At 38.8% G+C, this 24,087-nt stretch overlaps 1 protein-coding gene across 2 annotated transcripts in view; it reads left to right on the top strand.

Annotated features, from left to right (window-relative positions):
• Positions 1-24,087, top strand: part of LOC133574376 (tomoregulin-2-like) — a 381,317-nt gene that overhangs the window by 339,994 nt on the left and 17,236 nt on the right. For both annotated transcript variants that reach the window (XM_061926544.2, XM_061926545.2), the window contains exons 7-8: positions 12,197-12,244; positions 12,358-12,466. In XM_061926544.2, the coding sequence (XP_061782528.1) occupies positions 12,197-12,244; positions 12,358-12,466 (157 nt within the window). The remainder of the gene's footprint in view (positions 1-12,196; positions 12,245-12,357; positions 12,467-24,087) is intronic.

Genomic DNA, 24,087 nt, shown 5'->3' with positions numbered 1-24,087 from the left:
ATACACTTTGAACCTTGCGGCTTGTAAAACGTTATAATGTATGGATTTTTTTACATTAACTGTCTTGACAAAAATTAGGTTAAAAAAAAAGCAACTTGAAACGTGTTTTATTGTTTGTGCTATGGCACCATCTTTTGGACAAGTTTGCTCACTGCAGGTGCTGCAGTGTCCTTCCATTTAGTGCTTTTAAGCCAAGAGCCGTTCAGTCTTCTAGCCATCCATAGCGTATCTACTCGTGTGGATTCTTCATTCATAACTCCAAGCAACGTTTGTAAGTTTTACAATATAACTAAAACTGTTTATACTTGCTAAACCTTCCCATGTGTGATGTCTGTAGGAGTGTTTTCATGCATATTTGTACGTGCTGTGAAGCTAGCGTCGTTAGCATCAGCTAATATGTTCACATGATTACGAGTGTCTGTGTTAGTATTGTTAACTTGGCATTATTTTTGAATTGTTTCAGTTTCACAAATTCCTCAGTAAATTCACTATAACGTCAATGTGGAGTTAAGACTGTTTAGCTGATTGGAGCGCTAGCTTCCGCAGCTAGTGAGCCCTGACGATGATTTCTGTTTTGTTTGATCAGCCGTTTTACTGCCGTGTTACAGACACCGTTTGGAAATAGGGATGTCCAATAATGGCTTTTTTGCCGATATCCGATATTCCGATATTGTCCAACTCTTAATTACTGATTCCGATATCAACCGATACCGATATATACAGTTGTGGTATTAACACATTATTATGCCTAATTTTGTTGTGATGCCCCGCTGGATGCATTAAACAATGTAACAAGGTTTACCAAATGCTTATTTTGAAATTTTAATTTTGTTTTCAGATTATATGCAATCTGTTGTTGAAGTTCCCAAATTTTGAGTGTACATAAATGAAGGTGTGTGTTGCTGAGCCCGACCTAGACATAATCTGGACTGGACCTGGTTTTTAAGAACCTTTTAAACAATCTAATTTCATGGAAAACCAGGTCTGGTGAAGATAAGGTCCTTTTTAAAAAAAATTAATAAAATAAAATAAGATAAATAAATTAAAAATATTTTCTTAAATAAAAACAAGTAAAACAATATTAAAACAGTTACATAGAAACTAATAATTAATGAAAATGAGTAAAATTAACTGTTAAAGGTTAGTACTATTAGTGGACCAGCAGCACACACAATCATGTGTGCTTACGTACTGTATCCCTGCAGACTGTATTGATATATATTGATATATAATGTAGGAACCAGAATATTAATAACAGAAAGAAACAACCCTTTTGTGTGAATGAGTGTAAATGGGGGAGGGAGGTTTTACTAATTGTAAGTATATCTTGTGTTTTTTATGTTGATTTAATAAAAAAATTATAATAATAATAATAATAATAATAACGATGCCGATGATAAAAAAAATCGATACCGATAATTTCAGATATTACATTTTAAAGCATGTATCGGCCGATATTATCGGACATCTCTATTTGGAAACAATTAAGGTATGTAAATAAACTTTTACAAAATATTGCTGTGTAAATAACACATTTTGCAACATATATATCTGCAGATTTTGGTCCAGTGCGGCTAATACGTGGTAATATTTTTTTTTAATCTAAAATTTAGTGGTCCGGAAAATATGGTACGTGTAAAAACGAACATCATTAAAAACGCCAGCAGTCACCAAAACGCATTTTAATGTGTTATAATAATCCCCTTAAGTCACCCCAGCAGATATAAAATTATAAAATGATATTGCTGATGTTAGAATAATTGTTTGTAAGTTATCACAAAAACTTTGTGTTACATTGAGTGTCTGGTGAGAAGACAAAAGCTGTCTTTGGAACCTACCAAGAGTAAGGCTCGTAAAACTCCACTGTGTAGGGGGGGGGGAGGCAAAATTAAGGTGTTCTGTTTTCTTTCATGTATGGTAATCAACAGAAAGATAATATTCTAACCCAAGGACTTCAAAGCGGAGAGGAAGCAGGACCAGACTCCCCTCCAGGCGACCTCTTCTTGAACCTCCTTTTTGAACTATTTTACGACCTCTTCTTTTGAACTGTTTGGTAACCAAAGGCAACGCTGTTTACGACCCACTTCCCTCTGGAAGCAGCTGTGGTCATGTGGTCGGAGAAAGTCAAATAAAGAAGGAGGAGTACAATCTTTCGCCAAAGCGTGCTGAGATACTGTGCAAGGGTACAGTGTACAGGCGACTCTCCTCAATTGAGTCCAAATTGAATTCTGTCTCTGTTTGATTCTTTGCTTCTTGTCTTGTTTAATAGATGTCATCAGTGTTTGAACCTGACAGCTGAATAATGTCTAATACTTTTAATTGTTCACTGTCCGTACAAGCATATGTAGAACTGAGCTTCAGAGCAATCGCCTCCTTTCTCACAGCGACCTCTGCGCAACTGCCAGTCCTTTCTAGACTTTCTAAATTTAGACGTGCAACAGCTCCTGCAAAACAGTTTTCGTCTTGATAAATCACACCGTGTGCGCAAAATAATGTCAATTTGCGTTTTCTCCTCCCAGTATTGTGGGCGTTCTGATCATCAGCACTCTAGTTTGGTGGATCAGCTTTGCGTGCGCTGTCAAGTGTGCTCTTGTTTTGAATACACGCATACCTTTCTATTCATGCATACCCCCCGTGTGAAGCCGCATCTCGGCTCACAAGCTGCTCATGTAAAACCCACAGGAGGACTTCACACTTGCAGCGTCTGTGTGTGTGTGAGAGAGAGGGAGGGGGGGTGTGAAGGTGAAGCGAGGTCAAGGATTTAAAAAATGTAGCTTGTGGAGCTAAACATTCTCTTTGCTCCCCCATGGCGAGGGGTTTCCCAATCTGATGTTGATCCGATATCTGCAAAAAAGTATATGATTATTATCTAAAATCCATGCTTACTTGTGCTAAACTTGACAGCCAGTTAACAGTAAATGTGAACAAGTATAGTCTTTCTATTGTGTTTTAGTGCAGTACTTTAATTTACAAAAGATAAACATGGTAGGCTATAGAAGACTAGGAGCTGGCAGCTACACAACAGCTAAGCACACAATATCACGTGTCAATGTTGCGATCTAAAACGCAAAATTTGTCAATGTAAACAAATGTCAAATAATTATAGTTGCATATTACGTATGCATACGTCTCCAAGGCAGGAATGTAGTAGAAAGTGTTCAGTAACAAACGTGTCCGCATCATTCAACTTACTGTGTCATGAGCTTAATGAATGGTTTCATTTTTTTTTTTTTTTTATGACCACTCCATTTTAACTCAAGTTCATTCCAGACGGTTCATAATAAATAATAGATAAGTTAATGTTTTTCATGCACACCATTTTTCTTTGATTGACTAACCTTATCGTATTTTTCGGAATATAGAGCACACTGGTTTATAAGCCTCACCCACTAAATCTTAGCAGAAAAAATAAGTTTCCATACATTAACAAGACCATAAGTTGCAGATGTATGCATTGAAAATGAATTATTTTTACAGAAATATTTTGTAAATTGTCAGGTTCAAACACTGATGACATCTATTAAACAAGGCAAGAAGCACGGAATTAAACAGAGGCAGAATTAAATTTGGCTCAATGAGGAGAAACGAGTAGATACTGTACCCTTGCACAGTGTCTCACCACGCTCTACGAAAGATTGTATGCCTCCTCTTTTATTTAGACTTTCCCTGATTACATGGCAACAGCTGTTTCTAAAGGGATGGCGGTCGTAAACAGCCATTGCCTTTGATTACAAAACAGTTCAAAGAAAAGGTCGTAAAACAGTTCAAAGAAGAGGTCGTCTGGAGGGGAGCCTGGTCCTGCTTCCTCTACGCTTTGTAGTTCTCGGGTCAAGACAACATCTTTCTGTGGATTACAATACATCAAAGAAACAGAACACCTTCGTGTTGCTTCCCATCCTACACAGTGGAGTTTTACAAGCCTTCTTCTTGGTAGGATCAAAGACGGCTTTTGTCTTCTCGCAGGGCGAGCTGAACTCAATTCAACACAAAGTTTTGTGATAACTTAGATACAATTATTCTGACATAAATGTTTATATATATGTATCCCTTTATTGTTTCCAAATGGAGCCTGTAACACGGCAGTAAAACGGCCGATCAAACAAAACAGAAGTCATCGTCAGGGACCCACTAGCTGCGAAAGCTACCTCTCCGATCAGCTAAACAGACTCAATAAGTCCATAATGTCTTGGTGAGTTTGCTGAGGAATTTGTGAAACTGAAACAATACAAAAAAAATGCCATTGTAAGTTAATACTACTAACACGCACACCGGGTAAACATGTTAGCATATCAACTAATACTAACAACACTAGTTAATTACATTATGATAGCATTAAAACTTTCCTACATTCACAATAAAAATAGTTTTAGTTGCATTGTAAAACTTACAAACATTGCTCGGGGTGATGAATGAAGAATCTATACGAGTAGAAACGATCTGGACAATTAGACGGAACCGCACTTGTACTTCCGGTTTGGAGTTCTGACACAGCAGCACCTGCAGTGAACAAACTCGTACAAAGGATAGGGCCATAGCACAAACAATAACACACCTTGTCAGTGTCTTTACTTGTTTTTTGTTTGTTTGTTTTAATAACTATTTGCATATCACGGTAATCAAGCCTTTTCTAAGACTACAAAATACAAGTACCGTATTTTTCGGACTATAAGTCGCAGTTTTTTTCATAGTTTGGCCCGGGGGTGGGACTTATACTCAGGAGCGACTTATGTGTGAAATTATTAACACATTACCGTAAAATATCCAAATAATATTATTTAGCTCATTCTTGTAAGAGACTAGACCAGGGGTCGGCAACCCGCGGCTCTAGCGCCGCCCTAGTGGCTCCCTGGAGCTTTTCCAAAGATGTATGAAAAATGGAAAAAGATGAGGGGTAATAATTTATTTTTTGTTTTAATATGGTTTCTGTAGGAGGCCAAACATGACACAAACCTCCCTAATTGTTATAAATCCCACTGTTTATATTAAACATGCTTCACTGATTCGAGTATTTGGCGAGCGCCGTTTTGTCCTACTAATTTTGGCGGTCCTTGAACTCCCCGTAGTTTGTTTACATGTATAACTTTCTCCGACTTTCTAGGATGTGTTTTATGCCACTTCTTTTTCTGTCTCATTTTGTCCACCAAACTTTTAACGTTGTGCATGAATGCACAAAGGTGAGTTTTGTTGATGTTATTGACTTGTGTGGAGTGCTAATCGGGCATATTTGGTCCATGCATGACTGCTAGCTAATTGATGCTAACATGCTATTTAGGCTAGCTATATGTACATATTGCATCATAATGCCTCATTTGTAGCTATATTTGAGCTCATTTAGTTTCCTTTAAGTCCTCTTTATTCAATTTATATCTCATGACACACTATCTGTATGTAATATGGCTTTTAATTTTTTTTTGTGGCTCCAGACAGATTTGTTTTTGTATTTTTGGTCTAATATGGCTCTTTCAACATTTTGGGTTGCCGACCCCTGGACTAGACGTATAAGATTTCATGGGATTTAGCGATTAGGAGTGACAGATTGTTTGGTAAACGTATAGCATGTTCTATATGTTATAGTTATTTGAATGACTCTTAGCATGTCAGCTGGAGGCGTGTCAGCTGGAGGCGTGTCTTAATGAAATTAAACAATGGATGTCCGCTAACTTCTTGCAACTCAACGCCAAGAAAACGGAAATGCTGATTATCGGTCCTGCTAAACACCGACATTTATTTAATAATACCACCTTAACATTTGACAACCAAACAATTACACAAGGCGAATCAGTAAAGAATCTGGGTATTATCTTCGACCCAACTCTCTCGTTTGAATCACACATTAAGAGTGTTACTAAAACGGCCTTCTTTCATCTCCGTAATATCGCTAAAATTCGTTCTATTTTATCCACTAGCGACGCTGAGATCATTATTCATGCGTTCGTTACGTCTCGTCTCGACTACTGTAACGTATTATTTTCGGGTCTCCCTATGTCTAGCATTAAAAAATTACAGTTGGTACAAAATGCGGCTGCTAGACTTTTGACAAGAACAAGAAAGTTTGATCATATTACGCCTATACTGGCTCACCTGCACTGGCTTCCTGTGCACTTAAGAAGTGACTTTAAGGTTTTACTACTTACGTATAAAATACTACACGGTCTAGCTCCGTCCTATCTTGTCGATTGCATTGTACCATATGTCCCGGCAAGAAATCTGCGTTCAAAGAACTCCGGCTTATTAGTGATTCCCAGAGCCCAAAAAAAGTCTGCGGGCTATAGAGCGTTTTCTATTCGGGCTCCAGTACTATGGAATGCCCTCCCGGTAACAATTAGAGATGCTACCTCAGTAGAAGCATTTAAGTCCCATCTTAAAACTCATTTGTATACTCTAGCCTTTAAATAGCCCCCCTGTTAGACCAGTTGATCTGCCGTTTCTTTTCTTTTCTCCTCTGCTCCCCTTTTCCTTGAGGGAGGGGGGCACAGGTCCGGTGGCCATGGATGAAGTGCTGGCTGTCCAGAGTCGGGACCCGGGGTGGACCGCTCGCCTGTGCATCGGCTGGGAACATCTCTGCGCTGCTGACCCGTCTCCGCTCGGGATGGTGTCCTGCTGGCCCCACTATGGACTGGACTCTTACTACTATTATGTTGGATCCACTATGGACTGGACTCTCACAATATTATGTCAGACCCACTCGACATCCATTGCTTTCGGTCTCCCCTAGAGGGGGGGGGTTACCCACATATGCGGTCCTCTCCAAGGTTTCTCATAGTCATTCACATCGACGTCCCACTGGGGTGAGTTTTTCCTTGCCCGTATGTGGGCTTTGTACCGAGGATGTCGTTGTGGCTTGTGCAGCCCTTTGAGACACTTGTGATTTAGGGCTATATAAATAAAGATTGATTGATTGATTGATAGCATAATATGTTACGTTAACATACCAGGCACGTTCTCAGTTGGTTATTTATGCCTCATATAACGTACACTTATTCAGCCTGTTGTTCACTATTCTTTATTTATTAGGGCCCGCATGGCCCATTGTAAAAGGAATCCCAACGGGAGTCCTTTTGCAATGGGACATAAGGACCTATTGAATTTGTAAGGTTTTATTCTTTATTATTATTATACCGGCCGCCTCTTTGAGCTGTAATTTGACCCACTTAACATGCTTCAAAACTCACCATATTTGACCCACACATCAGGACCTGCGAAAATTGCCTTTTAATAAAAAAAACGAAACGCAAAACTCAAAATTGCGCTCTAGCGCCCCCTAGGAAAAAAAAAACTAGACTGCCTGTAACTCTCACTAGGAAGGACGGAGAGACATGAAAAAAATACCTCTATGTAGGTCTGACTTAGACTTACATTTCACAATTGTACATTGTCAGGCAAAAATCAACAGGAAGTTGGCAATTCCCCCTTCAAGACAAAAATGTACTAAAAACAGTCACTTTTGCCTCTTTGAGCTGTAATTTGACCCCCTTAACATGCTTCAAAACTCACCAAACTGAACACACACATCAGGACTGACAAAAATTGCGATCTAATAAAAAAACCTAACCCCAAATCTCAAAATTGCGCTTTACCGCAATTTTTGAATAAAACGCAGAAAATACTGCTCCTAAAGTATTGGGACACCTACACTGGACACAAGTATTGGGACACTTAGGACTACAACTTGACATAATTATTGGGCCACTTGGGACTAATACTTCACAAAAGTATTGGTAGTCTGGACAAAAGCATTGGGACACTTAGGACTACAACTTGACAAAAGTATTGGGACACTTAGGACTAAAACTTGACAAAAGTTTTGGGACACTTAGGACTACAACTGGACAATAGTATTGGGACACTTAGGACAGAACTTGACAAAAGTATTGGGCCACTTGGGACTACCACTAGACAAAAGTATTACGACATTTAGGACTAAAACTGGACAAAAGTATTGGGACACTTAGGACTACCACTGGACAAAAGTATTGGGACACCTACACTGGACGAAAGTATTGGGACACTTAGGACTACAACTTGAGAAAAGTATTGGGACACTTAGGACTAAAACTGGACTAAAGTATTGGGACACTTAGGACTAGTTTTAAATTGCCTTTCAAATGTCTATTCTTGGTGTTGGCTTTTATCAAATAAATTTCCCCCCAAAAATGTGACTTATACTCCAGTGCGACTTATAAATGATTTTTTTCCTTCTTTATTATGCATTTTCGGCCGGTGCGATTTATACTCCGAAAAATACGGTATGTACGATATCGTATTGGATCAATATCGTTATCAGAGAATACTCAAGTTAAAGGTAAAGTACCACTGATAGTCACACACACACTAGATGTGGTGAAATTACAACACCCATCCCCTTTTTCCACCCCCTGGGAGGTGAGGGGAGCAGTGAGCAGCAGCGGTGGCCACGCTCGGGAATCATTTTTGGTGATTTAACCCCCAATTCCAACCCCGGGCTCCAATATCGATATAAAAATCTAAAAGTTGTATCCAGACGCTACTACACCTCTAGCTAAGATGACAAAAATGACCATACTTTGGCAAAGTCTGCAGAGATAATCTTCCATGCCCTAAAAGCTTTCACCATTCAGCATTACGGAATGTTAATCACCTTTCAGTGTAATAGCTCTCGTTCGCATTCACTGTTTGTTACCGTTGCCGGGTTACAGATATTGTATTAGTCAGTGTAGTTAAAGCCATAAATTGACTCACATTGTCAGTCCATCTGGGTGAAGCTGAAAACCTTGAATGACCGAACCTTTCATTCGCCCGGCGTTACGTAACTACCAACGACTCTCGTCCACTGTGACAATGACGACAGGTGCTCAAATCACAGTGTGCATGAGTACATTTTGACTCCGCGGGGCCTTTTGAGGACAATTGATTCGAGATTCAAGACAAAAGCTTTAAGATGTAATTAGGGACACAGCAATCAATTCTAACCAGCTTTGGGGCCAAGAATGGAAAAGTGAGTTCCCACGTTCGACACGCTTTGGGGCAGAATAAGCAGATTGATCACAACATACTTTATGCAATTTGTTTCAATCACTCCAAGCAGCTACAGAAACAAATTATATAAGGCTCGATAAAACTCTCAGAAGATTCAAAAGTGAAGCTCATCATTTAGACTAGGGATGTCCGATAATGGCTTTTTGCCGGTATCTGATATTCCGATATTGACCAAATCTTTAATTACCGATACCGATATCAACCGATACTGATATATACAGTCGTGGAATTAACACATTATTATGCCTAATTTGGACAACCAGGTATGGTGAAGATAAGGTCCTTTTTTTTTTAAATTAATAAAATAAAATAAGATAAATAAATTAAAAACATTTTCTTGAATAAAAAAGAAAGTAAAACAATATAAAAACAGTTACATAAAAACTAGTAATTAATGAAAATGGGTAAAATTAACTGTTAAAGGTTAGTACTATTAGTGGACCAGCAGCACGCACAATCATGTGTGCTTACGGACTGTATCCCTTGCAGACTGTATTGATATATATTGATATATAATGTAGGAACCACAATATTAATAACAGAAAGAAACAACCCTTTTGTGTGAATGAGTGTAAATGGGGGAGGGAGGTTTTTTGGTTTGGTGCACTAATTGTAAGTGTATCTTGTGTTTTTTATCTTGATTAAAAAAAAAAAAAAATTAAATTAAAAAAATGATACCGATAATAAAAAAAAACAATACCGATAATATCCGATATTACATTTTAAAGCATTTATCGGCCGATATTATCGGACATCTCTATTTGGAAACAATTAAGGTATGTAAATAAACATTTACAAAATGTGGCTGTGTAAATAACACATTTTGCAACATATACAGTATATCTGCAGATTTTGGTCCAGTGCGGCTAATACGTGGTAATATTTTTTTTTAATCTAAAATTTAGTGGTCTGGAAAATATGGTACGTGTAAAAACAAACATCATTAAAAACGCCAGCAGTCACCAAAATGCATTTTAATGTGTTTTAATAATCCCCTTAAGTCACCCAAGCAGATATAAAATTATAAAATGATATAGCTGATGTTAGAATAATTGTTTGTAAGTTATCCATTTATTGTACCTTTTTGAGCAGGCCTGGGCAATTATTTGACTCGGGGGGCCAGATTTAGATAAAAAAAAGTGTGTCTGGGGGCCGGTATGTCTCTTTTTAGGAACACTAATACAAAACCTCACAATAATGATTGAAAGCTAAAAACGTTATGACAGCCCGCCTTAAAAAACGGAATGGAATTTCACCTTTTTTTTACCGAATGAGACACCCAGAATGTACATGAAAATAAAGAATGTGGGATTTACAATATTAACTATAAAGGATAAAACACTGAATATTGACAACATATTTTACAATCAACCGAAACACAACCAAAATGCAACATAATGAAGGGTAAAAAAAACAACCCACCTACAATCTGGGATATCTCATAGTGACCAAAGTAACTAATTAGATCAGTGGTTCTTAACCTGGGTTCGATCGAACCCTAGGGGTTCGGTGAGTCGGCCTCAGGGGTTCGGCGGAGGTCAAAACACACCCGACTCATCGTGTAAATACAAACTTCTCCCTATTGGCGTATTACGGATACGGCAACAGCTGACTGGTTTGCAGGTGTGTAATTTGTTGTGAGTTCATGCACTGTGTTGGTTTTGTTGTTAGAACAAGGTGATGTTCATGCACGGTTCATTTTGTGCACCAGTAAAAAAAAAACAGGGTAACACTTTAGTATGGGGAACATATTCACCATTAATTAGTTGCTTATTAATGTGCAAATTAGTAACATATTGGCTCTTAAATAGTCATTATTAAGTACTAATTAATGCCTTATGCATGGCCTTATTATAACCCTGATCCTAACCCTAACCAAATAACCCTAAATTAAGTCATTATTACTTAGAATATGTTCCCCTAGTGTCCAAATAACTCTAAATTAAGTCTTTGTTACTTAGAATATGTTCCCCATACGAAAGTGTTACCAAAAACATATAACTTTGTCTTGAATTTAAAAAAAAAACATTTTATTTTTCACTAAAGAAGGGTTCGCTGAATGCGCATATGAAACTGGTGGGGTTCGGTACCTCCAACAAGGTTAAGAACCACTGAATTAGATGATAATAGTAATTAATTAGATGACCATAGTAACTAATTAGATGACCATAGTAACTAGTATATCATGCAGATCCCAAGCATTGAAAGACTTAGTATAGTTGAAGACTTACGGTCATTAGAAAACATCACTGCACATCGTAATGGCAGCTACACTTTCCATCTTAAATATCTAAAACAATTATTTGGGAATGTCCAGCGGGCCAAATTGAAAAGCTCAATGGGCTACATCCGGCCCCCGGGCCTTAATTTGCCCATGTCTGTTTTTGAGAGAAGATAATTAAATATGTTCCTACCCGCAAGCCTTGTCCGGAATAGTCCGTTTGCATCCTGGGAGAACAAACCTCGCAGTAAGCTGCGAAAACCACGTCGTGACAGAATGATGCCAGCCCGACCGACTGGCAAAGGCGGTTTAAATAATCTCTTTATTAGAGCCAGGTGAGCGTCCGAACACCAGCAGCAGGTGAAAATAATATGCAACCATGGCAACCAAAACAAACAAGAGTGCACAAAAAACAGGAACTAACAGAACATAAGGAAAACATGATCCGGACCACGGATCATGACAATATCCGAGAGTAAATAAGCAAGACAAAAGCGCAGTGTTTTCTGTTACTTTCTTCCTTTTGCATCATAGCAGTGAAGGGGTTGAAAATACTTTCCCAGAGTTGCTCAGTGGAAAAGAATTCTCCTGGCCAAGGACAAAAAAAAAATATCACTGCAATAAACTGATAATGAGTGGAAAGAGATTGTTTTGCTATTGTGACGGGGAATTTTCCAAGCAGCTTCAGCAAAGTGAGCAAAAAACACCATTTCCTCTTATCTCTGGTCCCCTCGGACACTCCTCTTTTCTACCTGTGTGATGTATAATAGAAAACGACGGTGTGTACCTTTTTATATGCATTACCTGGCAGGGGCCGCACACCTTTTCGGAGAGCCTCTGGCCAAAGTGTTGAACTCCGGCTACCCGCTGTGGCATTTGTTCAAACGTGTATCTCCTAATGGATAGATGCCAGGTGTCTGACCTGAGATTAATGTTGATGGTTTTTGTGGCCTTTTCCAGATGGGAACAAAGGCGGAGCTGGACATTTTACACCGACCGACATCACACGTAAGTGCACCTGATGACCGGTTTGGCAAAGAATGAGCCATTTCTTCATCCGTTTCGCTCAGACCATCTTCGAGTTCCAACCCGTAGTTTCTTTTTGTATCGTCTATGAAAAGGAAACGGACAGGCGGACGGCCTCTACACACCCTGTCCAGAACACTACAAGAACTACTGTGTCCATGGAGACTGCCAGTTCCCCAGTATACCCGCCCAGCCCTCGTGCAGGTAAAACACACACACAACACAACACAACACGACACAACACACACACCTCTGTTGTGCATTACATTCATTCACAAAAAATTTAACTTTCACAGCCGGGGGCGAGTGTTGGTGTCAATCCAATACCAAGTACATACAGTGCTGGTATCGCCGATGTTTTTGTTATGTTCTGTTAGTTTTGGACTCTTTTTAGTTCCTGTTTGACACCTGAGTTTGTTTTAGTTACCATGGCTACTTATGATTTTCACCTGCCTCTGGTGTTCGGTTACGCGCACCTGCTTCTAATCAGAGGACTATTTAAGTCTGCCTTTGCCAGTGAGTCGGACTGGAGTCATTATTGGTTTCATGCCACAGTTTTGTGTTTGTTCTATGCCATAGTTAATGCTAGTTGTTTCATGCCACAGTTTCGTGTTTGTTTCATGCCACAGTTTCGTGAGGTTCATGTCTATAGTTTCATGTCCTAAGTTTTTGCCTTAGCTTCCGCGTGCGATAGGCACGCTTGCCTTCGGGTCGTTTACTGTTTTGTACCTCGTTGATTGTTTCTTAAAATTTAATCATGTTCCTACCTGCAAGTCCTGTCCGGAGTCGTCCGTTTGCCTTCCTGGGAGAACGACCCTGCAGTAAGCGAAAACCACGTCGTGACAGCCGACACCGATACTTTTAAGATCGCTGAATGAGTTTTTGGTTTGAGATTTGTTGACAATGAAAACCGTATTTTCGGCACCGGTATTTAAGCCGCATACACCAAATTTTAGAAGAAATAAATATTTTACATATATTAGCCGCACCAGACTATAAGCCGCAGTACGAAAATATTTTGTAACCGTTTATTTACATACCTTAATTGTTTCCAAACGATCCCAGTCATGTGTTATCTCTTTATTACAAATACTAATAACATTTTATAGTTTTTTAAGGGGATTTTTATCAACCTATAGTACAAAACCAGTGAAGTTGGCACGTTGTGTAAATCGTAAATAAAAACAGAATAAAATGATTTGCAAATCATTTTCAACTTATATTCATTTGAATAGACTTCAAGGACAATATAATTAATGTTGAGACTGAGAAACTTAAATTTTTTTTGCAATAATCATTAACTTAGAATTTAATGGTAACAACACATTGCAAAAAAAGTTAGCACAGGGTCATTTTTACCACTGTGTTACATGGCTTTTCCTTTTAACAACACTCAGTAAACGTTTGGGAACTGAGGAGACCAATTTATGAAGCTTTTCAGGTGGAATTATTTCCCATTCTTGTTTGATGTACAGCTTAAGTTGTTCAATTACGTTGTGGTATTTTAGGCTTCATATTGCGCCACACATTTTCAATGGGAGACCACAGAACACTTTTACACTTTGCATCAGTCCATCTTAAATGAGCTCGGGCACAAGGCTTGGGCATTGTCTTACTGAAATAAGCAGTATAACATAATAACCATGATAACATTGCTTGGATGGCAACATATGTTGCTCCAAAACCTGTATGTACCTTTCAGCATTAATGGTGCCTTCTCAGATGTGTAAGTTACCCATGCCTTGGGCACTAATACACTCCCATACTATCACAGATGCTGGCTTTTGAACTTTGCCCCTATTACAGTCCAAATGGTTCTTTTCCTCTTTGGTCACGACGTCCACAGATTCCAAAAACAATTTAAAATGTGGACTCGTCAGACCACAGAACACTTTTCCACTTTGCATCAGTCCATCTTAGATGAGCTCGGACCCAGCGAAGCCGGCGACGTTTCTGGGTGTTGTTGATCAATGGCTTTCGTTTTCCATTGTACAGTTTTAACTTGCACTTACAGATGTAGCGACAAACTGTAGTTACTGACAGTGGTTTTCTGAAGTGTTCCTGAGCCCATGTGGTGATATCCTTTACACACTGATGTCGGTTTCCGATGCAGGGATCGAAGGTCACGGGCATTCAATGCTAGTTTTCAGCCTTGCTGCTTACGTGCTGTGATTTCTCCAGATTCCCTGAACCTTTTGATGATATTACGGACCGTAGATGGTGATATGCCTAAATTCCTTGCAATAGCTGGTTGAGAAATGTTGTTCTTAAACAATTTGCTCAGGCATTTGTTGACAAAGTGGTGACCCTCGCCCCATCCTTGTTTGTGAATGACTGAGCATTTCATTAAAGCTGCTTTTATACCCAATCATGGCACCCACCTGTTCCCAATTAGCCTGTTCACCTGTGGGATTTTCCGAATCAGTGTTTGATGAGCATTCCTCAACTCTTTCAGTCTTTTTTGCTACTTGTGCCAGCTTTTTTGAAACATGTTGCAGGCATCAAATTCCAAATGAGCTAATATTTGCAAAAAATAACGTTTTCTAGTTTGAACATTAAATATCTTGTCTTTGCAGTCTATTCAATTGAATATAAGTTGAAAAAGATTTGCAAATCATTGTATTCTGTTTTTATTTACGATTTACGCAACGTGCCAACTTCACTGGTTTTAAGTTTTGTACATTAAGTAAACCAGGGATTCTGAACCTTTTTGGCCTAAAGGCCCATTTTTCCCACGTATTCAGTGTTAACAATTGAATGTTAATTAGTAATCCTTCCCTTGATTGTATTAATATTCAATAATTATATCTAACCTACCAACAGTTTATCAGGGTCAATTTTGTCCAATGATATGATACAATGTGTTAATCACAAAGATTAGTATCAAGAATCAGGTCAGGCTGATTTCAAAAATAAATACTTATCAAATATATTGCAAAAGAAGGAAGTGCTAATTTTTTTTTTTTTTTTTTTATTTTTTTTTTGTCCTATCCAGCTTCTCAGGCAAATCATATTGTTGATGTACAAACCCCGTTTCCATATGAGTTGGGAAATTGTGTTAGATGTAAATATAAATGGAATACAATGATTTGCAAATCATTTTCAACCCATATTCAGTTGAATATGCTAAAAAGACAACATATTTGATGTTCAAACTGATAAAAAAAAAATGTTTTGCAGATAATCATTAACTTTAGAATTTGATGCCAGCAACACGTGACAAAGAAGTTGGGAAAGGTGGCAATAAATACTGATAAAGTTGAGGAATGCTCATCAAACACTTATTTGGAACATCCCACAGGTGAACAGGCAAATTGGGAACAGGTGGGTGCCATGATTGGGTATAAAAGTAGATTCCATGAAATGCTCAGTCATTCACAAACAAGGATGGGGCGAGGGTCACCACTTTGTCAACAAATGCGTGAGCAAATTGTTGAACAGTTTAAGAAAAACCTTTCTCAAACAGCTATTGCAAGGAATTTAGGGATTTCACCATCTACGGTCCGTAATATCATCAAAGGGTTCAGAGAATCTGGAGAAATCACTACACGTAAGCAGCTAAGCCCGTGACCTTCGATCCCTCAGGCTGTACTGCATCAACAAGCGACATCAGTGTGTAAAGGATATCACCACATGGGCTCAGGAACACTTCAGAAACCCACTGTCAGTAACTACAGTTGGTCGCTACATCTGTAAGTGCAAGTTAAAACTCTCCTATGCAAGGCGAAAACCGTTTATCAACAACACCCACAAACGCCGTCGGCTTCGCTGGGCCTGAGCTCATCTAAGATGGACTGATACAAAGTGGAAAAGTGTTCTGTGGTCTGACGAGTCCACATTTCAAATTGTTTTTGGAAACTGTGGAGGTCGTGTCCTCCGGACCAAAGAGGAAAAGAACCATCCGGATTGTTATAGGCGCAAAGTTGAAAAGCCAGCATCTGTGATGGTATGGGGCTGTATTAGTGCCCAAGACATGGGTAACTTACACATCTGTGAAGGCGCCATTAATGCTGAAAGATACATACAGGTTTTGGAGCAACATATGTTGCCATCCAAGCAACGTTATCATGGACGCCCCTGCTTATTTCAGCAAGACTGCCAAGCCACGTGTTACATCAACGTGGCTTCAGAGTAAACGAGTGCGGGTACTAGACTGGCCTGCCTGTAGTCCAGACCTGTCTCCCATTGAAAATGTGTGGCGCATTATGAAGCCTAAAATACCACAACGGAGACCCCCGGACTGTTGAACAACTTAAGCTGTACATCAAGCAAGAATGGAAAAGAATTCCACCTGAGAAGCTTAAAAAATGTGTCTCCTCAGTTCCCAAACATTTACTGAGTGTTGTTAAAAGGAAAGGCCATGTAACAAAGTGGTGAACATGCCCTTTTCCAACTACTTTGGCACGTGTTGCAGCCATGAAATTCTAAGTTAATTATTATTCGCAAAAAAAAAAAAAAGTTTATGAGTTTGAACATCAAATATCTTGTCTTTGTGGTGCATTCAATTGAATATGGGTTGAAAAGGATTTGCAAATCATTGTATTCCGTTTATATTTACATCTAACACAATTTCCCAACTCATATGGAAACAGGGTTTGTAGATGCCTATATCGGCTGTACAAATTTACTTTACAAAAGAGAAGTGTGGGATACTTCTCTTGTTGCCTTGTTTGCATTTGACTTTATTAAATGTATTTATATTATCATTTGGTGCAGCCAGGCCGGAGCAGGAGGGGTTGGAAAGAAGAAAAAAAGGAAGACAGAGGGGGAAATTGTGGGGATAAGAGGGGAATTAGACAGAGAGACAAAAACAACAACAGCAAACACAACAACAACAACAATAGAGCAACATCAGCAAATACGATATGTACAAATATGATGGTAAAAGTGATAGCAAAAAAGTAGTTAGTGAAATAAATAATAAAACATTAATGACAATGAGCATTATTACACTACAAATGGAGCAATACAAATACCAATAGAAATAGCACTATTGATAATGAATAATGCCAATAATTTCCCTATTTTATCAACACTACAGTTGTCCAAATGCAACAATACATATACGTAATGATAACTAGAGATACAAAAGAAAGCAGAAACATGGAGGGGAAGAAAGAGAAGCCAGCTATATTAACCTTGTAGATTGTTATAGTAACAATAGGTTAAGCTTTGTCAGTGTGCCATGTGTTACCCAGTTTACCCTAGGGTAACAGCGTTAATTTATGTTTGATGAAACGTGATTATATGCATGAGTGTACGTATGTATATGTACATTATGTGTATATGTATGTTTGTACAGTGAATATATATGTACAGTATGTGTATACTGGATGTACACATGTCTGAGATATTCCTGGCCGCATTGTTGATGGACCCGAAAAGTGCTTCTTGTAAGCTCGCCAGGGGGGGCGGACTTCGCAAGCAGAAATGAAGGCGCAATACTGCGTAATGAATAAGATGTGAAGTTAGGCAACAGCAAAGCAAGCGATAGAGCCCGTTGATTTCGTAATCAGGGTTTGTTTGTCATGTGCAAGCTCCCCTGGCGTGTTGAGTCGCAGAGTAACAGCAGGTCACGATACTGCCTTATGCCGCTTCGCTTCCAATGAATCCTGTGTTTGATTCCTCACTGCCAAATGAGATTCATCTTCTTGCACAAATTTGATCACATTTCTGGACCCCGTGCATTTTTATTTTTTTTTGCACACCTCTTTACCTACCAAATATGGACTTGTCTGCCAGTAAAGATGCTGAGAGCCTCGGTTTCAAGTAACAATTAAAACCAACTTTCAAAATGTCTGCCTTTGGTATTTTACGCACTTTTAACAGAATATGACTGCTGGAAAAGACAATCACGAATTCAAAAGTTGCACAGACCTCTTTATTACCTCAGCCAAAGAGGTTGTGTTTTCATTGCTCTTTGTTTTATTTGTCTGTCAGAGGATGCTGGTGTGGCTCCGGCAGTATCACCTGCTGCCAAAAACCAGAGGGTAAACATAGATAGACTGACTGGGTTGCAGACAGTTTCATTTGAGTGTCCCCTTTGGCTGTGGAGCTGCTCCCCAATAATACCATTTAACTCCTCTGCTACCACTTTTTTTTTTTCCAACACCCCGGCAGGCACAAGACATTGATACAATGTTGATTATCCATACATGTCCCTTAAAAATGACTTTGAAACAACCTTGCAAAATAGTTGTATTTGTAAATCGAGACTTTGATGTCCATAGTTGGAGCCGTGTTTTTGGTTGGGAAATGACCAAATTTCAATGGTCAAATCAACGTCACAACCTGACAGTGAATAAACGTTGTCAAAAAGCATGTTGTTTCAACGTTGTTTGTGTTGGAGAACATTGGTTGGGAAATGACCAAAATGTCAATGGTCAAATCAACGTCACAACCTGACATTGAATAAACGTTGTCAAAAAGCATGTTGTTTCAACGCTGTTTGTGTTGGAGAACATTGGTTGGGAATTGACCAAATTTCAATGGTCAAATCAATGTCACAACCTGACATTGAATAAACATAAAAAATAATGTTGTTTTTGTGTTGTACAATATTGCTTGGAAAATGACCAAATTTCAATGGTCAAATCAACGTCACAACCTGACATTGAATAAATGTTGTCAAAAAGCATGTTGTTTCAACGTTGTTTGTGTTGTACAATATTGGTTGGGAAATGACCAAAATTTCAATGTTCAAATCAACGTCACAACCTGACATTGAATAAACGTTGTCAAAAAGAATGTTGTTTTTGTGTTGCACAATATTGCTTGGGAAATGACCAAAATTTCAATGTTCAAATCAACGTCACAACCTGACATTGAATAAACGTTGTCAAAAAGCATGTTGTTTCAACGTTGTTTGTGTTGGAGAACATTGGTTGGGAATTGACCAAATTTCAATGCTCAAATCAACTTCACAACCTGACATTGAATAAACGTTGTCAAAAAGCATGTTGTTTCAACGTTGTTTGTGTTGGAGACCATTGGTTTGAAAATGACCAAATTTCAATGGTCAAATCAACGTCACAACCTGACATTGAATAAACGTTGTCAAAAAGCATGTTGTTTCAACGTTGTTTGTGTTGGAGAACATTGGTTGGGAATTGACCAAATTTCAATGTTCAAATCAACTTCACAACCTGACATTGAATAAACGTTGTCAAAAAGCATGTTGTTTCAACGTTGTTTGTGTTGGAGACCATTGGTTTGAAAATGACCAAATTTCAATGGTCAAATCAACGTCACAACCTGACATTGTATACATTTTGTCAAAAAGCATGTTGTTTCAACGTCGTATTTGTGTTGTAAAATATTAGTTTGAAAATGACCAAATTTCAATGGTCAAATCAACGTCACAACCTGACATTGAATAAACGTTGTCAAAAAGCATGTTGTTTCAACATTGTTTTTGTGTTGTACAATATTGCTTGGGAAATGACCAAAATTTCAATGGTCAAATTAATGTCACAACCTGACATTGAATAAACTCGGTCAAAAAGCATGTTGTTTCAACGTTGTATTTGTGTTGGAGAACATTGGTTCGAAAATGACCAAATTTCAATGGTCAAATCAACGTCACAACCTGACATTGAATAAACATTGTCAAAAAGCATGTTGTTTCAATGTTGTTTGAGTTGGAGAACATTGGTTGAGAATTGACCAAATGTCAATGGTCAAATCAACGTCACAACCTGACATTGTATACATTTTGTCAAAAAGCATGTTGTTTCAACGTTGTATTTGTGTTGTAAAATATTGGTTCGAAAATGAGCAAATTTCAATGGTCAAATCAACGTCACAACCTGACATTGAATAAACGTTGTCAAAAAGCATGTTGTTTCAACGTTGTATTTGTGTTGGAGAACATTGGTTCGAAAATGACCAAATTTCAATGGTCAAATCAACGTCACGACCTGACATTGAATAAACGTTGTCAAAAAGAATGTTGTTTTTGTGTTGTGGAATATTGCTTGGGAAATTACCAAAATTTCAATGGTCAAATCAACGTCACAACCTGACATTGAATAAACGTTGTCAAAAAGCATGTTGTTTCAACGTTGTATTTGTGTTGTAAATTATTGGTTCGAAAATGACCAAATTTCAATGGTCAAATCAACGTCACAACCTGACATTGAATAAATGTCATCAAAAAGTATGTTGTTTCAACGTTGTATTTGTGTTGTAAAATATTGGTTTGAAAATGACCAAATTTCAATGGTCAAATCAACGTCACAACCTGACATTGAATAAATGTCATCAAAAAGTATGTTGTTTCAACGTTGTATTTGTGTTGTAAAATATTGGTTTGAAAATGACCAAATTTCAATGGTCAAATCAACGTCACAACCTGACATTAAATAAACCCAGTCAAAAAGTATGTTGTTCCAACGTTGTATTTGTGTTGTAGAATATTCGGTTAGGAATTGGCAACATTTCAATGTTCAAATCAACGTCACAACTTGACATTGAATAAGCCTTGTCAAAAAACATAATGTTTCAACGTTGTTTTTGTGTTGTAGAATATTGGTTGGGAAATGACCAAAATTTCAATGGTCAAATCAACGTCAGAACCTGACATTGAATAAACTTGGTCAAAAAGGATGTTGCTTCAACGTTGTTTGTGTTGGAGAACATTGGTTGGGAATTGACCAAATTTCAATGGTCAAATCAACGTCACAACCTGACAATGAATAAACGTTGTCAAAAAGAATGTTGTTTTGTGTTGTACAATATTGCTTGGGAAATGACCAAAATTTCAATGGTCAAATCAACAACACAACCTGACATTAAATAAACCTTGTCAAAATGCATGTTGTTTCAACGTTGTTTGTGTTGGAGAACATTGGTTTGGAATTGACCAAATTCTAATGTTCAAATCACACTAATGTCACTTTTTCATGCAGTACCACCTGAGGGATCAAAGGTCCGTAATATCATCGCTTACATGCAGTGATTTCTCCAGATTCTCTGAACATTTTGATGATATTACGGACCGCAGATGGTTAAATCCCTATTCACCTGTGGGATGTTCCAAATAAGTGTTTGATGAGTATTCCTCAACTTTCTCAGTCTCTTTTGCCCCTTGTGCCAGCTTTTTTGAAACATGTTGCAGGCATCTAATTCCAAATGAGCTAATATTTGCAAAAAAATAACAAAGTTTTCCAGTTCGAAAGTTAAGTATCTTGTCTTTGCAGTTTATTCAATTGAATATAGATTAAAAAGGATTTGCAAATCATCGTATTCTGTTTTTATTTACGATTTACACGTGCCAACTTCACTGGTTTTGGGTCTTGTATTAGTACCGATGTACTTTATTAGTACCGGTATAACGTATAACCCTACCTAGCCCTATTGTTAAGAAACACTGCTCTAAATCGTCAATAGGTGTGAATGTGAATGTATATTTGTCGATATCAGTCCTTCTCAAATAGCGGGACGCCTATGTCTTGTGACCTCAGGGAACATGTTTGTTTTTTTTATATATATATGTATCTATCTATGACCTACTCAGTGGCCTAGTGGTTAGAGTGTCCGCCCTGAGATCGGTAGGTTGTGAATTCAAACCCCGGCCGAGTCATACCAAAGACTATAAAAAAATGGGACCCATTACCTCCCTGCTTGGCACTCAGCATCAAGGGTTGGAATTGGGGGTTAAATCACCAAAATGATTCCCGGGCGCGGCCACCGCTGCTGCCCACTGCTCCCCTCACCTCCCAGGGGGTGATCAAGGGTGATGGGTCAAATGCAGAGAATAATCTCGCCACACCTAGTGTGTGTGTGACAATCATTGGTACTTTAACTTTAACTTTAACTATGACGAAGCGTCTGTAGCGCTAGGTAGACGGAAAGGGAAGGGAGACGAGGAAAGACCAGAGTGTTGTTTTCTTTGATATTGATAAGTATACAATGTTGCGCAGAGGTGTACTTATAACAATTTCACAGACAAATAATACTATATATTGGAGATGTCCGATAATGTTTTTTTTGCCGATATCCGATATTCCGATATTGTCCAACTCTTAATTACCGATTCCGATATCAACCGATACCGATATATACAGTCGTGGAATTAACACATGATTATGCCTAATTTTGTTGTGATGCCCCGCTGGATGCATTAAACAATGTAACTTTACCATGAATTGATTAACGTGGACCCCAGACAAGTTGAAAAACTTATTTGGGTGTTACCATTTAGTGGTCAATTGTACGGAATATGTACTGTACTGTGCAATCTACTAATACAAGTTTCAATCAATCAATCAAAAACAAGGTTTTCCAAAATTGAGGTGGGCGGGGTTGGGAGGGGCGGGGTTTGGTGGTAGCGTCCCGGAAGAGTTAGTGCTGCAAGGGGTTCTGGGTATTTGTTCTGTTGTGTTTGTTGTGTTACGATGCGGATGTTCTCCCGAAATGTGTTTGTCATTCTTGTTTGGTGTGGGTTCACAGTGTGGCGCATATTTGTAACAGTGTTAAAGTTGTTTATACGGCCACCCTCAGTGTGACCTGTATGGCTCTTGATCAAGTATGCCTTGCATTCACTAATATGTGTGTAAAAGCCGTAGATATTATGTGACTGGGCCGGCACGCTGTTTGTATGGAGGAAAAGCGGACGGGACGACAGGTTGTAGAGGACGCTAAAGGCAGTGCGTTTAAGGCACGCCCCCAATACTGTTGTCCGGGTGGAAATCGGGAGAAATTCGGGAGAATGGTTGCCCCGGGAGAGGCACTGAAATTCGGGAGTCTCCCAGGAAAATCGGGAGGTTCGGGAGGGTTGGCATGTATGCCCTACGTCCGTGTTTTACTGGATTTGTACCGCTCCGTACAGCGGCGTTTTAAAAACGCATTAATTTTACTTTTTGAAACCGATACCGATAATTTCCGATATTACATTTTAAAGCATTTATCGGCCGATATTATCGGACAGCTCTACTATATATATAGTCGCGGCGAAACAGAAAATAACTGTGAAGCACTGGTCTTAAAGGCCTACTGAAATGCGATTTTCTTATTTAAACGGGGATAGCAGGTCCATTCTATGTGTCATACTTGATCATTTCGCGATATTGCAATATATTTTTGCTGAAAGGATTTAGTAGAGAACATCGACGATAAAGTTTGCAACTTTTGGTCGCTGACAAAAAAGCCTAGCCTGTACCGGAAGTAGCAGACGATATTCGCGTGACGTCACAGGTTGTGGAGCTCCTCACATCTGCACATTGTTTACAATCATGGCCACCAGCAGCCAGAGCGATTCGGACCGAGAAAGCGACGATTTCCCCATTAATTTGAGCGAGGATGAAATATTTGTGGATGAGGAAAGTGAGAGTGAAGGACTAGAGGGCAGTGGGAGCAATTCAGATAGGGAAGATGCTATGAGAGGCGGGTGGGACCTGATATTCAGCTGGGAATGACTAAAACAGTAAATAAACACAAGACATATATATACTCTATTAGCCACAACACAACCAGGCTTATATTTAATATGCCACAAATTAATCCCGCATAACAAACACCTCCCCCCTCCCGTCCATATAACCCGCCAATGCAACTCAAACACCTGCACAACACACTCAATCCCACAGCCCAAAGTACCGTTCACCTCCCCAAAGTTCATACAGCACATATATTTCCCCAAAGTCCCCAAAGTTATGTATGTGACATGCACATAGCGGCACGCACGTACGGGCAAGCAATCAAATGTTTGGAAGCCGCAGCTGCATGCGTACTCACAGTACCGCGTCTGCACATCCAACTCAAAGTCCTCCTGGTAAGAGTCTCTGTTGTCCCAGTTCTCCACAGGCCAATGGTAAAGCTTGACT

The sequence above is a fragment of the Nerophis lumbriciformis genome, linkage group LG31 (assembly GCF_033978685.3).
Source record: "Nerophis lumbriciformis linkage group LG31, RoL_Nlum_v2.1, whole genome shotgun sequence".
NCBI lineage: Eukaryota > Metazoa > Chordata > Actinopteri > Syngnathiformes > Syngnathidae > Nerophis > Nerophis lumbriciformis.
This window is presented reverse-complemented; position numbering and strand designations above follow the sequence as displayed.